The sequence below is a fragment of the Agelaius phoeniceus genome, chromosome 3 (genome assembly GCF_051311805.1).
Source record: "Agelaius phoeniceus isolate bAgePho1 chromosome 3, bAgePho1.hap1, whole genome shotgun sequence".
Taxonomy (NCBI): domain Eukaryota; kingdom Metazoa; phylum Chordata; class Aves; order Passeriformes; family Icteridae; genus Agelaius; species Agelaius phoeniceus.
In genome coordinates, this window is record NC_135267.1 from 6,472,470 (window position 1) to 6,490,896 (window position 18,427).

The 18,427-nt window shown below is 42.2% G+C and overlaps 1 protein-coding gene across 6 annotated transcripts in view; it reads left to right on the forward strand.

Moving 5' to 3' along the window:
* Nucleotides 1-18,427, forward strand: part of RUNX2 (RUNX family transcription factor 2) — a 159,039-nt gene that overhangs the window by 86,780 nt on the left and 53,832 nt on the right. For 2 of the 6 annotated variants that reach the window (XM_077176504.1, XM_054630056.2), the window contains one exon: nt 3,309-8,205. The exons of the other annotated variants lie outside the window; for them this stretch is intronic. In XM_077176504.1, the coding sequence (XP_077032619.1) occupies nt 3,309-3,787 (479 nt within the window). In that variant the 3' untranslated portion in view covers nt 3,788-8,205. Of the gene's footprint in view, nt 1-3,308; nt 8,206-18,427 lie in introns of those variants that run through there. 6 annotated transcript variants of the gene reach the window in all.

Here is an 18,427-nt window from a genome sequence, read left to right on the forward strand (position 1 = left end):
CAGAGGGTCTGTGCTTCACCCATTTAGTGCAAGCTATCACGAGAGTGGGAATTCACAGATGCAAATGGTTTTCTTGATCTGACAAAGGAAAAATTAGCATAGAATTTTAATCCTCCTGGGGAGAGGAATAAATAAATTATTATAATATTATAGTTATTATATTATGAATTATATACTTGCACTGTCATGTTACTATCTTGCTGATCCACGTCACTGTGCACAGCTAGATTTACAAAGATGGGTGCCATACCCAGTAGAACTACTTCTCTTCCCAGCCCAGCAAAGAGCTTAACATGTATAAATGAATAGGAATCTGGGGTTTCCAAGTTCAAACCAAAATCAACCTTAACATAAGGAGGTAGCACAGAGAAAAGAGGAGGAGGAGAGTGAAAATGCATCAGCAAGATGGAACAGCAGTTAGGATGGCAAGAAGCTGAGGTTTAGAGCTGACTTTTTAGTAAGTTTGCCTTAGAAATGAGACTTTAAAACAGAGAACTCTTTCTGATCTTTAAAAATGATTTTACATAATGGAGATACAATAAGGCTGGGAACAAATCACAGCCCTGTGCAGGGAAATATGGAGACAGCAAAAGACACTTGGGCAAAAGGGGAGTTGGAGAAGTGAGTATGCAGGAGCTGTGCAGACACAGTCATGAGTGAGATAAGACAGGGTTATGGTTGTTTGGCCTCTGGGTAAATACGATTGTGCTTTACAAGCAACAGTAAAAACAAACAAGTGTGGATTTACTAGGGTACATAAGGAGGTCTGCAGCCCCACATTTGAAATGCCTAGGTGTGGTGTGCACATTCCCAGTCATTCCACACAGACATAATCTCTTGGCAGCACCATGCAGATAATATTTGGATCTAGCTCTGAAAGGGAGGTTGCCTTTTAATGTGTAAAACTGTGTGGTGACCTTTGTATTAAGAAAAAAAAGAGTATTGGTTGCAAAGAAACCAAAAATACCAATGCTCTTCTACACCCTTAGACTCATACCAATTCCACCTTTGATTGTAAAAGCCTTGTTTAGCTTCTATCAGGGTAAACCAAGAGCAACTCTGTTCATGCTGGGAGAATTGCAATAACAATAAATAAAAATAAAAATAAAAAAAAAAAAAAAAGAAAGAAAATAAAAGAGAATAAGCAGTAGCAGATTGAAACTCAGTATTTTGAGCAGCTGGGGAAATTATGTTCTAACCTTATATTTCCAGATACGTATCAGACCTGTTCACAATATAAAGGATAGTGTTCCAAAATTACAGCTTTGAATCTGGGTGGTATTGCCTCTGGCTATTGTTTGCAGTTGGGAACGAAAGAAGTTGCATCAAGTAGTAAAGTGTTTGCTGTAAAGGTACAAGTTATATTACATTCCAGGGAGCTGTGGTTGGAGGGGTTGATGATGGAGACAGACCCATTCACCCACAGGTCACTGATCAGCCCCAGATAAAGATAATAGTTATCACATTGTCATCAGAGTTTGGAATGGGCTTTTACTGCCCACTTATAGTTCTGTGCTTAATATTGTTAGAGATAGAGGATTATAATCCCCAGGTTTCAGGCTGATTTGGAGGCTTGGCTGGCTGTGGGCCAGGTCCTCCAGCCTGAACCCAAACTGTGCCTGAGCTTTGCCCCACTGCTGCTTTTAGATATCACTGTAGGCATGGGTTCACTGAGCTGGGAGAACAGGCCAGAATAGTGATCTAAATTCTAAAATGTGCCACACAGGGTGGCAGAGGCTATGGGGTCTGTTGCTTACAGCAGAGTGGACCAGGAACAGAAGGGCTGGAAAGACCTTTCTTTTACAAAGCAATGTCAGTCTACAAGGAAAATCATTGCTTCATCTTAAACTGAGGATACACAGAACATTTCACTGTTTAGCACATCAGTTTGGCATCTAGAAGATGCCATGTTTTCCTTTTAGTTAAGTCAGCTTCAGCAGACTGACAAAGAGGTGAGTGAACCCTTGGATCTGGAGGGCTCTAAAGCTGTAGGAATGTCAGCAGGAAGTGCAGGAAGGGTCCATTTGATTTCATAATTTTCCCCCTTTATTTACACCCTGCTCTTTTCAGCTCTCTATAAATGTATGTGTCTGCTGCATACTGGCCATTGCATTTGCCTCCTCCTGCTCTGTACTTCCTCATTAGGCTTTCCCTCTTTCCCCCTGTCCTTTTCCCACACCCTCTTTGTTTTCCACTCTTCTGGCTCTCAGTACGAGCTTTCACCATCTTTGTCTTCTGCTCCTGTCCATCCCACAGTCTCCTAAGCACATCACCAAGCTAACGTTTGCTTTCCAGTTCTGCTCCAAAGCTTTGGGTGTTTGATGTGGGATTAGAAATTAGGCAAAATGGGTTTACCCATCCCTGTTTTGCGTTAGACTCCAATTCACAGTGTTACCATCCAGACGTTCACAGTAGTCATAAACTGTGTGGTCTTTTTTTTTTCAACCAGACTGCAGAGACTACATACGAAAACAAATTTTTTTTCAATGGCAAAAAAGAGTGTTGGGCTTGTAATTTTCCATCAACTTCTCTGAAGAGTAAAATCTGCATTTTTTCTATCAGCTTAATGGCCTTGTCCATCCTTCGGATGCAGCAAACTGATTTTTAGCCAAGGGAAGCAGCTGAGTGGATTCTCACCTAAATAAATTGATTTAAGGCAAGAAGTGGGTCTTAGTCACCCCCAGTGTAACTCTCCTGGTGTCAGTGGTGCAGTTAACTTGGCGTTGCCAGCTCTTGTAGCTTTACTACAAGTTGCAAAGTGATTTCTGCTTTTCTGGAAATCCCAGCTCCTGACAACCTGTGCTGAGGTGGGAATCTCAGCTTTCGTGTGCAACCAGACCTGAGTTTCTCAAGAGGTTCGAGCAAAAAAACAGAGACACATGACCCTCAAAACTCTGAAACCAGAAGGCAAATCAACTCCAAGTCCACCTTTCTTTTTTGGCTCTTTTAATCTCTAGATTTTAGAAAATTTTTGTCCCCTTTCTTTTTTGGCTCTTTTTCAATCTCTTGATTTTTGAGATTTTTTTTTTTCTTCAACCTGACTTATGACCTTTGAGCACTTCAGGTTGGCAATGCTGCTCCCTCCATTGGCATCAGTGGAGTTAGACCAGGGATGAGTTTGGCCCAGCACTTCCAGAAGACAGATATATGACTCTGTTCCTTGCAATGTGTTGCTTGATATGATCTGCTGTTCTCTTGGGGGCCAAAAGAAGTGGGTTATCTTAGAAAAATAAAATTCTATCATCACGTGATACAAAAAATGGTATTTACAGAATTGTTTTCCCCCATCTTTTGTTATAATTTTTTAGGTGCTTCAGAGCTGGGCCCATTTTCAGATCCCAGGCAGTTCACAAGCATTTCATCCCTCACTGAGAGCCGCTTCTCCAACCCACGAATGCACTATCCAGCCACCTTTACCTATACACCGCCAGTCACCTCAGGCATGTCACTGGGTATGTCCGCAACCACTCACTACCACACCTACCTACCACCACCCTACCCCGGCTCTTCCCAAAACCAAAGTGGACCTTTCCAGACCAGCAGCACTCCATATCTCTACTATGGCACTTCGTCAGGATCATACCAGTTCCCCATGGTGCCGGGAGGGGACCGCTCCCCTTCCAGGATGCTCCCGCCGTGCACCACCACGTCCAACGGCAGCACACTGCTAAACCCTAACTTGCCCACCCAGAGTGACGGGGTGGAGGCGGATGGCAGCCACAGCAGCTCCCCAACCGTCTTGAATTCTAGTGGCAGGATGGATGAGTCCGTTTGGAGGCCGTACTGAGATTTCTTCTGTAGCCGGCCCGACCTCCGCAAGCCAAAAAAAAAAAAAAAAATCCACCAAACCACCAAACGGTCGACTAACTACGAAGTGCCTGTTTTTTGTTTATTTTTTTTTAAAAAACAGATTTTACCAATATGTGCAACTGTGTAGATGGGATGATAATGGCCATAAATAACACAAGAGTTACCAACATACCACAACCCATGTTTCAGATTATGTGAATCAAAGCACATATTTTCTTTTTTTTTCCCCCCTTGGAAGCATTTTACCTTGTTTTATATTTAAAATGTACTTTCTACACACACACACACACACACACACACACACACACACAAAATCACCCCCTCCTTTTTTTTTTCTTTTTTTTTTTGGAATTTTTCCTTCTAATTTTTTTCCCCTAGAGTTTTGTAATAACTAGTGAGTACTTTTGCCAACAAGGAGAGAATGGACTCCCCGGCTATCAGGAGAAGCATGGTGATGCAAGGCAAAGGCTGCATTCCCTTTTACTGTAATAGAAAACCAAAACTAACCATGAACTCCAGATACAGTTGCAATCATACAATGTATGGGACCCTCTCCACACCTGTAGTGCAATTCACCTGGTTTGTATTGGTGCACATAAAAAGGAAAGCAAAGAGCAAGTTGCTTCCATTTTGCTATGATCCATTCAGACGAAAACAGCTGTCCCAAAAAACTCTGTCCGAGCCTTGCTGCGGATAACGGTTGGAATTTCTGTGTTCATTGCTTTCTTGGTTTGTTTTTGGGTACTTAAAGAGAATGAGTTTTCAAGTTAGGTGAGCCAACCCCGGGGTTTCCTTTTTGCTTTTGTATCTGTTCATTTTGCCTTCGATTAGCCAAAAACCAAAAATAATAACCAAAACCTTGAAAAACAAAAACCAAAATGTTATTACTTATGCAAAATATGAAAATGGCAATATATATTACTAGAGCCAAAATGGTATACATAGTATTTGTGTTCGGCTATGTTCTTTTTTATTTTTTTTTTAAATTATAAATGTGTAAAATTTGAGGTTGTTTGCTAACATGAATCATCATTTAAGTTTAAAAGAATATTTATAATTATTTAATGACATTTGGACCCTTTAAACGTTTCTTAATGTAATGATATATTGACTTCGGTCTCTAAAAGTGCTTTTTGTTTTGTTTAGTTTTTTTTTTATTACATTTCTGCAATAGTGTAAACCTCAGACCTTTACCCAACTCTGAAAAGCAGTTCCAGTGTGAACCAGTTTACAATGTGACTTAAAAACAACAAACCCAACCTAAATGCATCCACATCAAATGATTTGGGATGCAGGATCTTTTTATATAACTTATGAAGGAAATATTGTGTTTAAAATATTTTTATTAGCTGTCTGGTTGCCTTCAACACAGTCTTGCCTTTTAATCAGTAGTTGTGGAGACACTGGAAAAATGGTAGGAAGGATGAAATATTTTCCACCCTTCCCCTAATTTCTTCTTCTCCAAGGATTTTTTCTCAGAACTTCAAAATTTGAAAAGATTCATATTTAAAATGGTCTATTTTGACAGCAAAATTTGGATTTCGACAGGGTTGGTTTTTTTTTCCCAAAGAAAAATCAAAACCGTTTCAAAGCTCGTATTTTGCAAATGATGAATTGTTGAATATCTCAGAAGTGGGATTAAGGGAGAAATGGTGAAACATTTTCCCCTCCCCTTGCAATTTCAGCCCACTCGGTGGAATTAAAAGTTTTCAAACTTGAGACAGAAACTGCCTGGTAGCGAGTCACCACCCGTTAGCATTAAATGCGGGAGCCGTGCAGATGCTGTGGTGGCTCCGAAGCTCATGTGGCTGTTGCCGTGTTAGAGGGACAAGCACGAGGGCAGCAATACTCACCTCTGCCCACACAGAAGACACAAACTCACCCTCAAAGCCACCCTGGGGCTACCAGGAGTGGTACAAGCAGCACCCAAACCCCAACCTGTCTGTGGCCAAGCTACCCCGCAGAGAAGCCCCAGTTTTGCCCAGCCCAGGGCTGCCATGGCATGCAGGGAGGTGGCATGGCATTGGCTGGACATGGTGGGAGCTGAGTCATCCTCCCCACGCTCTCCCCAGGCAGGTGTTAAGCCTGGCTTAGTGGGATGTTCAGCACGTGCCAGTGGGCTTGGCCAAAGCTCCCTCCTTCCACTGCCTCAGTCACCGCTGCCCACAGCCTCCTCCAAGCTGTTCCTTGGGTGATCTTTGGCTACCTCCAAAGTATGGCAGCAAATCAACATTGGGCACAGCCACACAGAGCCGGACACCACCACCACTGCTCATTAGCAGCGAAGCTGTTAACGAGCTGCCCTTAGCATGGTACAGCCCTCCAATCTGCGTGATGACGTGCTCTTAAAAATAATAAATTAATAAAGTCTTTGCCTTCTAAAGGTTGTATACCAAGTATGCTTAAAGTATAAGTAAGACACTTTGTTTTTCTTCTAATACTTAGTTTTCCTTCAAAGATGGAAGCTGTAATTGATTCTATTTATTGTTGGTTTGTGGTAGCTTGAAGCATACCACTGTCCATTTATTTGTAACTGTAAAGTAACGTTTGTTAGTCTCAGCAGCACTTAAAAAACCAGTGTCTGGTTACACATTTCAGTTTTGTTTTTTGTTTAGTAAGCAAGAGAAAAAGAGATGTACTGCCAGTGCAAGCTGTTTCCTATTTAATAAAAGGTACTATATTTGTACATTATTTGTTATTGCTGAGAAGGGCTTTTTAAGGTTTACTGTATGCATATTAAGTAATTTTTAGGGTGCTTTTGTGTCGAAATGTTGTTAAGAGTGGCTGCAGGCAGCAACCCAGATTTTCTTTTTTTTTCCTTAAGACTTTGTTGTAAAATTCAAGCACTTGGTTTTTGTTTCTGGATAAATCCAGCACAGACCAGACTTTTGTTTTGCCCAATACCAACAGGACTCTGTTTGTGTCCCCGCGGTTTTTCAACTGGACCTTTAGGGACAAACGTTGAAAACGTTTTCTCCACCCAGTCAAGGCACGCATGCCTGATCAAGTAGATCAGTGCCCTAGTCTGACCTGGCTCTGCCTGCTTGAGATAGGAAGGAAAGGATTTTCTAAGTACCTGTGGACAGAGGAGGAGCACCAGCCCCTTGACTTTCAGTAGATCCCCAAGCTCCTGAACCCTCCTGGTGCCTTTAGAAAATATGTCCCAGTACATCAGGCTGGTCATGGAGGGAGTCGTACAGGCTGAGGCAGAGATGTTCATCAGAGCTTTCAGAAAATGCTTTCAAGTTCACTTGGAAATGCTCTTGAATCAGATTTTCAGACCCAACCGGTGCTATGTAGTGAATCATATCAATTTATCTGAGCTTTTGTGAGGTGCTTGGCATTGCAGAACAGAGTTCTCTCAAAGGTACGCCAGCCCTTCCCCTCGGGCAGTGGCAATCTTTGGCACCAGTCATAGACTTAAAGAAAAAAAATTGCCTTTTTTTTACCTTCCAGCTTCTTATCCTACCAAAGACTTACAGCACAACAGGCACAATGTCCCTTTTGCTGAAAGAAGGATTAAATCCTCCTCTCCCTCCTTCTGAGGGTAACCAGATTGGGTGCAGTGGGTTGGGACAGAAGAGTAAAGGAAATTATTTATCCAACAGCATCATTCACGTGGCATTTATCATTTCCTTTAAAAGCCCAGCTGCTGTGTCTTTCTTAGCTTTGAACCTTTGTTGCCAGCAGTCCCCTAAGCAAAGATTTACCAGTTTCCACAGGTACCATCTGGAGTGGGGAGAATTTTTGCACTTTCACCCTAAGCAAAGCAAGGCTCAGTGCCACACTGGGCTGCAGCAGCAGCAGCAAGCCATGAGCAAAAGCAATAATTAAACCTGGATCAGCCATGAGCTCAAAGAAGTCCCATTCTCTTCCCCCCTGAATTTCTTGTTGTTTTTAAATAGAATGCATTTCAGTTTAACATTTTCTGAGAACTTTTTTAGATGTTTGTTTACTTCCATGTTTACAGATAACTCTTTGCTTTTTTTTAAATGCAGTACTTTTAAGTATATCAGCCAAAACCATACTTTTACAGTAACTTTAGGTAATATGAGTGACATTCCAATTTTTTTTTGTTGTTAAATATGCTTTACCAATCTTGAATTTCCGCTGGAACAAAATATTTGTAGCATTTTGTGTAAATACAAGCTTTAATTTTTTATTTTTTCAAATGCTGTCACCCAAGATTTGCTTTTCATGCACATATTGTACAAACACTCTGCTTTATGCCACAGACGATGATTGTGGATCAGTTTACTTCAACTTCAAAGGGACTATTTGTATTGTATGTTGCAACTGTAAATTGAATTGTTTGGCATTTTCTCATGATTGTAATATTAATTTGAAGTTTTAATTTCATTTTCAATAAAATGGCTTTTTTTTTTGTTAACGTTCTTCTACGCTTCTTTTTCTTCCTTGTCTCTTCTTGGCACCAGGCACAGTAAAGCAAGCACATGGTAGGACATGGGACCAGGCCGTCTGTGGCTGACCCATCAACTTCTGCAGCATTTCAGTTTTCAACTAAATTTACAAAGCAAGTTTCCAGGCCCTTGGGTGGTGAAAGAGACCTTCTAAACCTGATCTCAAATGTTGCTTCTTTTCCTGAGCCTGCAAATTATTGAAAGTTGTGTTTCTTCGAGGAGTGCAAACTGCTCTTGTTCATCTTAGTAGGCCACTAACTCTGGAACTGAACAACTGGCATTACCCAGGACATTCCCAGGGAAAACTGGGATAGATTTCTAAAATGGGAGGGAGTGATTTGGATTTGTGATGCTTTTCCATGATGGGGGTTGAGCTATCACCACCACCTCTTCCTGGTCAGACCTGAGGAATGCAGTCCCAGATAATCTTGTGATTTGCATAGCCTGAGGCAAGAATAGTTTTCAAGCAGCAGAAGATGTATGGACTGGGAGGGGACTGAGGGAGGAGGCTATTTTTCCTCCAGCTTAGTGTCAGGTGTAGGAGGAGATGCAGCTCATAAAGGTGAGGTTAAGTTCACCCAAGGCTGTCTGCAGGAGGAGAGGACAGGAGCTGTGTGCAAGCTTGTGCCTGGTTTCATAGTAAATTCTTATCCTTTTTAGATATCTCTTGAGTCTGCAGAAGAGAAATAGTAGCACAGAGAGATGTGAGGTTCTGTTCCTTTAGAGAAACCTTTTACTCTGAAGTTTAAATGTCACTGATACAGATTTTGGGAGCTCTTGCTGGCTTTACCATGGACCTACACATTTCTTGTGTGGTGGTTAAAGCTTGAGGGCTGTTTCATTCCAGCTCATAATCCAAGTCCTGACTGTAGGGAAGCTTGATCCAAGAGTAAGGGACCAAGCAAACCAACCAATGTTCTGTGGTGTAATTACTATGGAAATTGTTTTGTGGGGGACACATGCTACAAGCATTAGTGCTAAGGCTTTCTGCTGCCCTCTGGCACACAACATAACCCATCTCAGCTACCCACTGCCCAGAGGGACCCTCATTACAGTCTTGCTTTCATGGTCACTTAATCCAGTTTCTCATCAATGGAAATAAAAAAAATTTCTCCGTTTTGTATGGTGAAGTGCTGGAACAGGTGCCATGGGAGTTTGTGGCACTTCTGTTTCTGCAGATTTACAGGGCCCTACTAGTAAAGCATGGAACAACCTGGTCTGACCTCCAGGCTGAGGCGGCTTGAGCAGGAGGTTGATCTGGAGACCTCCCACGATCCTTTCCAAATTATCCCATGGGCCTGTGAGGCAGGCTGGGAGCTGCCTGCTACAAGTTGTTGTCTGAGATAAAAACTGCTTGTGTGACTGTCTGGAGAACACATATTCAGCTAAATGAAATCTGAGCAAAGAGGTTGGACAAGATTAAACTCAAACATAGGCAGGTTACTGAGGAGTTACACTGATCTCTCTTTTCATAGAATCATAGAATGGTTTGGGTTGAAAGAGACCTTAAAGATCAGTTTTTGTTGGTTTCTGCAAATTTCTCTGGGATATTTACAGCAGATATGGTCAGCACAAGGTCTGATAGGGCAGAACCATCCCTCCAATCCAGTACAGTAGGTCCCACTGAGCTTCCCCGTGCTAGGGATGTTGGTTTTGATTTTTGGATTTGTTTACCCTTCAGCTTAAGAAAGCAACTCTTTTGCCTTAGAAAAGAAATCAACCACTTTTGAGGCAAGTTACCACCACTGGTGAACATGGAGGACAGCCTTGTGCAGAGACACGTGGAGTGGTGGGGGCAGATAAGACTCAAATTTCTTTAGGAGACAAGAGTTAGAGACGTTTCCTGCAAGGGGTGGAGACTGTTTTCCCCATCTTTCAGTGTCAATAAATTGCATCTTGGGTTTGGGTTGTGAGGGTTGAACATCATCTCTGAATTGCTGGAGTCTGGCCTTGCTGGTTCCACGCAGTCTGAGACTGCCTCTCCCTGCTGGCCTCAGTTTTAACTTTTTAATTTCCTGTGGCTGTGAGCAACACTGGAAGGGCTTACAGCAGCCACAGGCCTAAATCAGCCTTTTTTCTGCCTAAAACAAGCTCTTGGGAGAGGTGGGGGTGAGAAGAAGCAGGGTCTGACTTTATGGTTCAGCACCAAACCCTGTTCTGACACCAAATAAAACATTCATCAAGCTGTTTATTGGTGAAAAGAAGGAAATAACCTCAGTTATATATCCAAGGATTGACATGAACTGCCTAGTTACCTTCTGCATCATTGGGAGGAAATGTATGGATATTTTGGGGTGAAAGCACTCCCCTGGCTAACCTCTCACAGATGACCAGTGTTCTGCAGCATGTGGGGGGTCACACTAGAACATGTATTGGGTAGGGGTGCAGTGAGGGTGTCCAGCTCAGACACTCACCACTTGGATAAATGCTTGCAGAGGATGCCCCAAGAGCATTATTCGCTAGAAACATTTGCTGTATGGGTTAAAAATTATAAACAAATCTGTTAGAAATGCATAATCCTTGGACAGGTGATGAGGACAACTCTGACATGAAATTATGGGAGCAGGTTGAGCATTTCTTCTTAACATCTTGAAGAGTTTTAGCACAAGCTTAAAGTGAAAAAATTAAATATTTAGCTTGGTCCTTCTGTGATTATCTTTTCTTTTTAGATCTACTGGTGCAATGTCAGTCTGGGATGTGTGGAGATGTTCCCATGAGGAATCTTTGTGATACTTGTATGACTTTGGAGGGGTAAATCTCAGCATTTACTCCTCTGGGAATAGGAAACTGTTGGTGCCAGTAACAGATAAAACCACGAGATAGAAAGAGAGCAAATCCCAATCTTCCAAAAGCTTCTGGTGATCTGATGCAGTACAAACAAATAACTTGGGATGTACAACATAATTTAAAATTAAGTTCTCAGGCCTGCCCTGCTACTCCTGTGCACACTTATTATATATGTTACTTAATGTACATGCAACCTGCATTTCGAATGTTGACTGTGTTACTTAAATAACAAGCAGACTTGAATTTTCCTACTCCAGTTGTGTGAGAGTTTTAAAAATCCCATAAGTATATTTGTAAGAACTTCTAAATATGAGACAAATTAGTTTTACTTCTGTAGCTGAGAAATTTCAGCATCATCTGTGATTCTCCAGACAGCTTAGGTCTCCTCTTTTAATGCCTCAATTACCCTAAATACAGATCAGGGATTTTGTTATTTCCCTACTGTGACAGGGTGTCTTATGGGCTCCATGTTTACAAAGATCTTTGAACTTTGGTTGTTACTGTTGTTGTTGTTGTTTAGCTTTTTTACTACAAATCCAGTGTTTGGTCTCACACCATTGGATAGTGTCCTTTGAAGCAGCACAATTCTAAACCACATGTTTAGAAAGAAAATGACCCAGTTTCCAGACTGCTGATCTGGTCAAATAACAATGTGGAGCTAAGGCCAAGTTGTGCTGCTTCAACAGATTTACTCAGGATTTGTGGTGGGGCAGGAAGAAAAGCAGAGATCTCTGCAGTCCGCGGAGGCAGCCCTTGGCCGCTCCCTCCCGGCAGCTCACTCGGGATGAGCAGCTGGATCTTGTGGGATGTCCCAACACTTAGAGAAAAGCAAACAGCCCATGTTAATGTTGATACACTGCAGCAGCTTGCCAGTGATTAATGTTTGCCACGAGGCCAAATTCAGATGGTGATTACGCCAGGAGAGGTCAGCTGATGTCCCTCTAATAATAGTCCCGCGGTTTTGGACGCAGCATATTCCTGCCCGTAAGTGTGGGTGTGATCAATGAAGGGTCACTGGAGTGCTGGTTGAGTGAAGTGAAGGAGTCTCCTTCGCTCTCCTGGCTCAAGGGAGGCTCAATGCAAGACCACAGACACCAGATCCTCTCAGCAGGGCTGTGCCCAGCAAGGTTTGGTGTCTTCTAAGCATGGAGATAAAGACAAGGTTTCAGCGGAGCATTCTATCCCCAAGCTTCTCCTGATGTCCACCTCCAACCTTCCTAAGTGAAGCTGGTGACTTTTTCACTGGCCTCTGCATTAGGGCTTGGTTTGTCCCTGCCTCTGACTTTGGGCACACAAGGTGCAATAAGGGTTTAAAACCTTGTTTTAAAGCACATCTATAGGACTCCAGGGCTTAATGACCTCTCCTTTCCCCTCTGCTATATTCACAGAATCACAGAATGGTTTGTGTTGGAAGAGGCCTTAAAGATCATCTTTCTCCACAGCAAAGAATCTGTTCCTAATATCTCGTCTAACCCCTCCCTCTGGCAGTGGGAAGCCACTCCCCCATGTCCTGTCATTCCCTGCCCTTGTCCAAAGTCCGTCTCCACCTCTTGGAGCCCCTTTAGATACTGGAAGGTGTTGTCATGATTCCTTCAGACTGTGATTTTAGGGCACTATTAAATATAAAATCAAAGCCTAAACACTAAGACAGCTTCTCAACCCCCCACAGCTTGTTTACTTTTTGTTTTCCAAAGTCCTTGGTAGCTGAAAATGATGCTGCTACATCCAAACACTCTGAGACAGCTTCTTCCAAGAAAACACAATTTTTATCCTTGCTCCAGGATGTGTGAGGCTGGTTGGCAAACGTGAGGAAATAGGAAGAACAGGCCTCAGCAGAAGGGATAAAAAACCTAAGTAATCCAGACAGATCTAAGGAAACCTGGATGCAAAGGCTCTTTGTCCATTTATTACCAGTAGCAGTGTTCTCCTAAAAGAGCAGGATGCTCTCATCTTTTAATAATAGCCAAGCCAGATGCTAAAGTCTCTTCTGCAAGTACTGTAAAAGTGAGGAAAACAGCTGATTTCTGTTAAGATGAGCACATCAGGAGAATGAGCCAAAAAAAGTATGAGAAATCTCCAGAGGTCTGTCTTTGCAATGCCACTTGGCAGCTGGATCTTAGAGTCAGGACTGAAAATCCAGCCTGTGCTTCTGTCCCTTCACTGGTCTGTCACTCCGTGTGGAGAAGGAATTCCTGCACTGTCTGGGGATTTGGATCAGTGCTGGCAGGGATCTCACCCTCTGTTTTACAGAGCTGCAAAATTCACAGCTTTTGGGGAGCTGTAGAAAATACCAATTCAACAAGGAATTTGCTTGACTTGCTCCTTGCCGTAGAAAATGGTTCCATGCTGAGTAGGGGCCAGTGGCTTAAAATGCCATTTTTGTTCCATCTTTTTTTGTACTTTCCCCTCTGCCCTGTTTTTGTTCTCAGTATTTTTTATTTGTCTGGAAGACATTAATTCAAAGTACTTGATAAAGACAGGATTGGGGTTTCATAAGGTATTGTATTGAGCATTAAGGAAGATGCCTGTGCCTCTCTTCACACTGCCCCTTCAATCCCTTTTCCTTATGTTCTGCGCAGGATCTTGAAATCATAGTAAAATCACTCATGTTTGTAATGTGCTTATAGGTATTGGATTGAAAGTGTTAGAAAAAAGCAGAGTTCATGGTGACATGATATTTTGTATTTCTATAATGGGGCAATGCCCAAGAAAATGAATTAACTGTGTATCATTGCCACACATTTTTCTCAGATGCTGAGTGGCAGTTCTCACAAACAGTTCCTAGAAACCAGAAAAAAAACCTATTGTGAAATGATGGGAAAAACTCATTCAGTGTTTAGGATTGCTGCCTAATGACTGCAGATAAAATTGTTTATGAAGACTTGTGCAACCCTTTCCCTTGCCAACAAGGGTAGGTTTGGTACGTGCTATTTCAAACCTCCCTGTCTCTGCCTGACCAAAAGGATCCCCCCAATTTTTATTTTCATAAGTTTACAACTAGGAACTTATTTTGATTGTTCCATTTTACAGGGCACAGTGACTTTTCTTTTTTCTCTGCACTGCTTTTGTTTATAAAGGATGTTTTTCTGGGGATGGTCATGTAAAGAGTGGAATTTTATTGTGGCCATCTGCAGTGCATGAGCTCCTCCATGCCAGAAAATACCAACAGATAATGTGCTGATGTTCTGCAGCATTACCTGATTATTGTGGAGTTACAGAGCCAGGTGTGTGTGGCACAGAGGGACAGACCTAGTGCCCACCCTTTGTCAGCAGCACCTGGTGAAGGATGGAAAGAGGATCCTCCACTCATGGCTGAGGGCATGTTCTCCTGTTCAGAGACACCTGCCTGTACCAGCTCTCACCATCTGGAGAAAATTTAAAATAGAGAGAGAGATAATTTGGGTCACCTGCAGTGTGACAACCAAGAGACAGGAAACACAAACCACTGGTATTTGAACTGACCATGGTGTGCAGGAGGTGACAACTCCCCAGGGCTGCTCAGGCGAGGTCACTGGGGACTTGCATCTGTCCATTGCTGTGGGGCTGAGGGGTGAAACCCTGGTGAAGATGGACAAATGAATGCACACCATAAACAAAAGTTATCTCAGATGCAAATCACCATGTCTCTGTCTGCTCTTGGGTGCCCTGACCCCAGGGGAGCACTGACTTTGATCCTCATTCATGGAGAAAGTTTCCTAGACTTCAAGATAGACCAGAACCCACAAAAATGTGAAATAGATTATAGAGAGTAGTGTAGGTATATCACTTGATGAGAAATTTAGGTTTTGAGATTTTTAGTATGTTGTGGAAGGAAGCAAGATGGAGGGCACAGGGTGTCATCCTGGGTTTCTTCTTCATGCTGCTTCCTTCTTCTCCATGGGTTTGGGTGGCATTTTGTAATTGGGCAGAAAAGTCCTCATTGCAGGCTCTGTGGGATCAGTTATTGGGTTAAAAGGGAAAATAATCCAGGTGTCAGTTCTTAAATGGATAATTTAGTCTTAAAAGACCTTGTAACAAGAGATTGTTGGCCATTTTGTGCCTTCTAATGAAAAGTTGCCCAACTCACAGTAGTGAGACTGTTTTACTGATAAGAAATAATAAACACTTGAGCCCCGACATGAAATACCATCTCAAGTGCCTTCAATCCAGACCCAGAAAAACTGATGACTGGTACCTCACAACTGTGCTCAGATCCTGGCTTTACATTGGAAACCTCCCCCTCTTCCAGCTCCCCAAGCAGGAATTGAATGTGTAGGGTCAGTGTGCAGATCTTACATTTATCTCTGTCAAAAAGCAGAGCTAAAACTGGAACCAGTTTGCACTTTGAGGAAGTGTAGATTTGCTGAAGTCACTGCCAGATGTAATGTCTCTATTGGCCCTTTGGCATTTCAGTTACTGCCCTGTTAAAGTATTAATCATAAACCCACAGGAGCTGCATGAAGGGATCCATCCCTTCTCTAGGTGGCCTCATCACTGGTACATGCAGGGCTTCTCCCATCCCACTGCATCCTTTCAGCCCCACAATGGGGTTGTGGACCAAACTCAGGGAAAACTGTAGCAGCCTGGCTGGCATCCCTTGGTCCTGGCAACATGTGAAAAGGTGCACCCAACAGAGACATTTGCAAAGGTTTGGTGCTAAAGATGAGAATGACCACAGACCTCAGGCCTTGCAAATGAAGTGTCAAAGTCATTTCTCCTGTGCTTCTTTGCCACAACAACTGTAAATAAGAAAACAAACCTCAGAGACGGAAGATTTGAAGTTCAGAAACACATCCACACCCATGTGCAATATGAGAAAGGGGGTAACTAAATTTGCAGCTGTCTCCCAGAATGAGAGGGAGTTCACTTCTGAGAATGATTCCGTAACTCACTCTCTTCTCAAGGGTCCAGAAGAGATGGGTACTTAATAAAATCTGTGTCAGGCTTTAGATTGGCCCTGGTGAAAGTATGGGATATGAATGTGAATACGAAAATGATTTTTCCTCTGTATTTGCCACCTTGTTGAGTCAATATTATTCAATGGGAAATAGTATTGGAAATGGGTAAAAGTATGCATGGAACAAGGGAGTTGATCTTGCTATGAATCCTGTAGCTCCTGGTTTATTTAGTTGCTTTTTTATAGCTTAAAATGGAGTAACTGTTTTTCTTCCAAGGGTTTTTGGCTGCTTTACAGTTGTTGTTAAGAAATCAGTATTTCTTCATAAAAATATGCACTCATTTGTTAATATTTGTGATGAGGAAAATTTCAAGGAATTGAAAGGATGTGATGCCATTTTTTCAGAAAGGTCCAGTACCTTGTCAGTAAACACATTTCTCCTTAGCAGCTCAATACCAATCCGAATTAAAGGGAAAAGGAGGGTTGCAGTTTGAGAATTTTTTTCTGCTACAGCTGCTGTAGTTGTGCTCTCTACTTTGCTCTCTTTGTGTTCATAGTAGAGGTTTAAAAAACATTATCAGGACATACAAAGGAATGATTTGCTTCAGGTAATAAATGGTAGAATTTAATCCTGCTGGTTTTCCTTTTGTAGCCATTAAAGCCATCTGAATATTTGAGGCAAAGGTAGAATGGGAAGCAGAGCTTTGAATACCATGGCTTGTGACTTCTCACCTGATGACTCCTCATAGCTCCTAGTGAGCTAAGGTCTAGGGACAATGGTTAAGTCAGTCCCAAAGCAGGAACTTAATGCCTAAATTGTCATTAAAAGGCTTCACAGACTATGCAAGAAGTGTTACACAGAATTAATTCAGTAGTTGAAGCTGGATAGGGATACCCCCCACCATGCAGATGAGCAAGAGAAAATAGTTCAGCCAAAGATGTTCTCAAAGGTGATCTCCCTAAGTCAGGAGCTAATTCCCTGAGATTTAAAGATTAGGGCCAATAGTTTATTGAGAGGATTTTTTCTGTTTGTTTTTTTTTTATTCCTGATATATATATATATATATATATTTATGCATTGTTGTTGTATTACATGATATTCAAATATTTAAAAGGGGAACATAAGAAAATTCCAGCTTCCTTGCTGGATGAAACACTCTAAAATGCTCCTTTTGGCTTTGGGGATCTTTGCTTTCTTTGCATGTGAGTGGATCAGCACCTTGTACCTGGCTGTGTTTGTGGAGCTGTGTGTGTGAGCCAGGGCAAATTGGCCCTCCCAAGGAAAGCAGAAGATGAGAGAATGCCAGTGAAAAGATGGGACTTGCCTCTTGTTTGGCATGGGAAGACCCATTCTCTGTGCAGAAAGGATTTCTGTTTTGGAAAACCAAGAATTTTGGTCTCTGGGTTTGAAAGTCATCTGGATAATAAAGTAGTGGCAATGATGACAGTTTTTATTTTTTTTTAGTCTTTGTTGCTCACTGGGCTGCTCCTGTGTGCAGAGCCCCAGCTAGACCATACTCCCTGGCCCCAAAATTGTGTGTGTGATTGGACTGAAGGTTTTCATATAGTTTTCAAGTCTTCAGAAGATGGGGAAAGACTTCTCCTTCAGTCAGTGCTTTGGTCATCCAAGCTGTAACAGATCCCACTGCCTCTCTGTAACTCCAGTGCTGGTGCTGGAGATAATCCACTGGATCTAAGTGAGACAAAGCAGTATCTTTGCTAGACCATCCCACACAGCTGGAAAAAATGACAAGTTCTTGGCCAAGTAAATTTTTTAGACTATAAATAAATAATAAAAGAAAACAACTTGGAGAAACTAGGAAAAATTGTTTTAAGTTTCCTGTAATCTTATAAATTATCTGAGACAGTAGAACAGAGAGAGACCTTGCAGTGGAAGAGATGAGGGAGAAGATTAAGTGCCATAAAAACAATATTTCTATTGCATCCATAATGATTGCTTTCTAGTACAGTTAATATGTTCAGTTCTCAAATTCCTCTTGTATCGGTCTTCTTCTTGCAAAGACATAACTGGTGCATTGATCATTACTGATAAGTGGTTGTTTTTTGTTGTTGTTTTTTTTTCCTGGAGTGAAGGAAATGGTGCATGGGCTCTTGCTCAAGGCAGAAAAGCATCCAGGGAAAATGAGGCGTCCCAGGCTTTGAAACATATGAATGGGTGTGATGTGTTATTGTACTGATGTTGTCCAGCCAGCTCCTCTCAGCTGCACCTGAATAAAGTTTTGCCACCCTCTGGTTTGGGCTTAGCCATGAGAAAGCTGGGAGATGTTGCTTTTCATATTTAACGCAAAGGAAACAACCCCTGTTTTCTTGACACTTTGGCCCCCTGTTTTCTTATCAGCCATCACCATGGTGTTGCGAATAAGCTGAAGAGTGCAGAGGAAAAGGGTTGAACCACATGAATCTAGTTTCATTATTTGCATTTATTTTTTTCCGACTTTGTCTGGGCTGCCACATCTTGATTGCAGTGTGCCCAGGTGGCCAAAAAGGCCAATGGCCCCTGGCTTGTACCAGC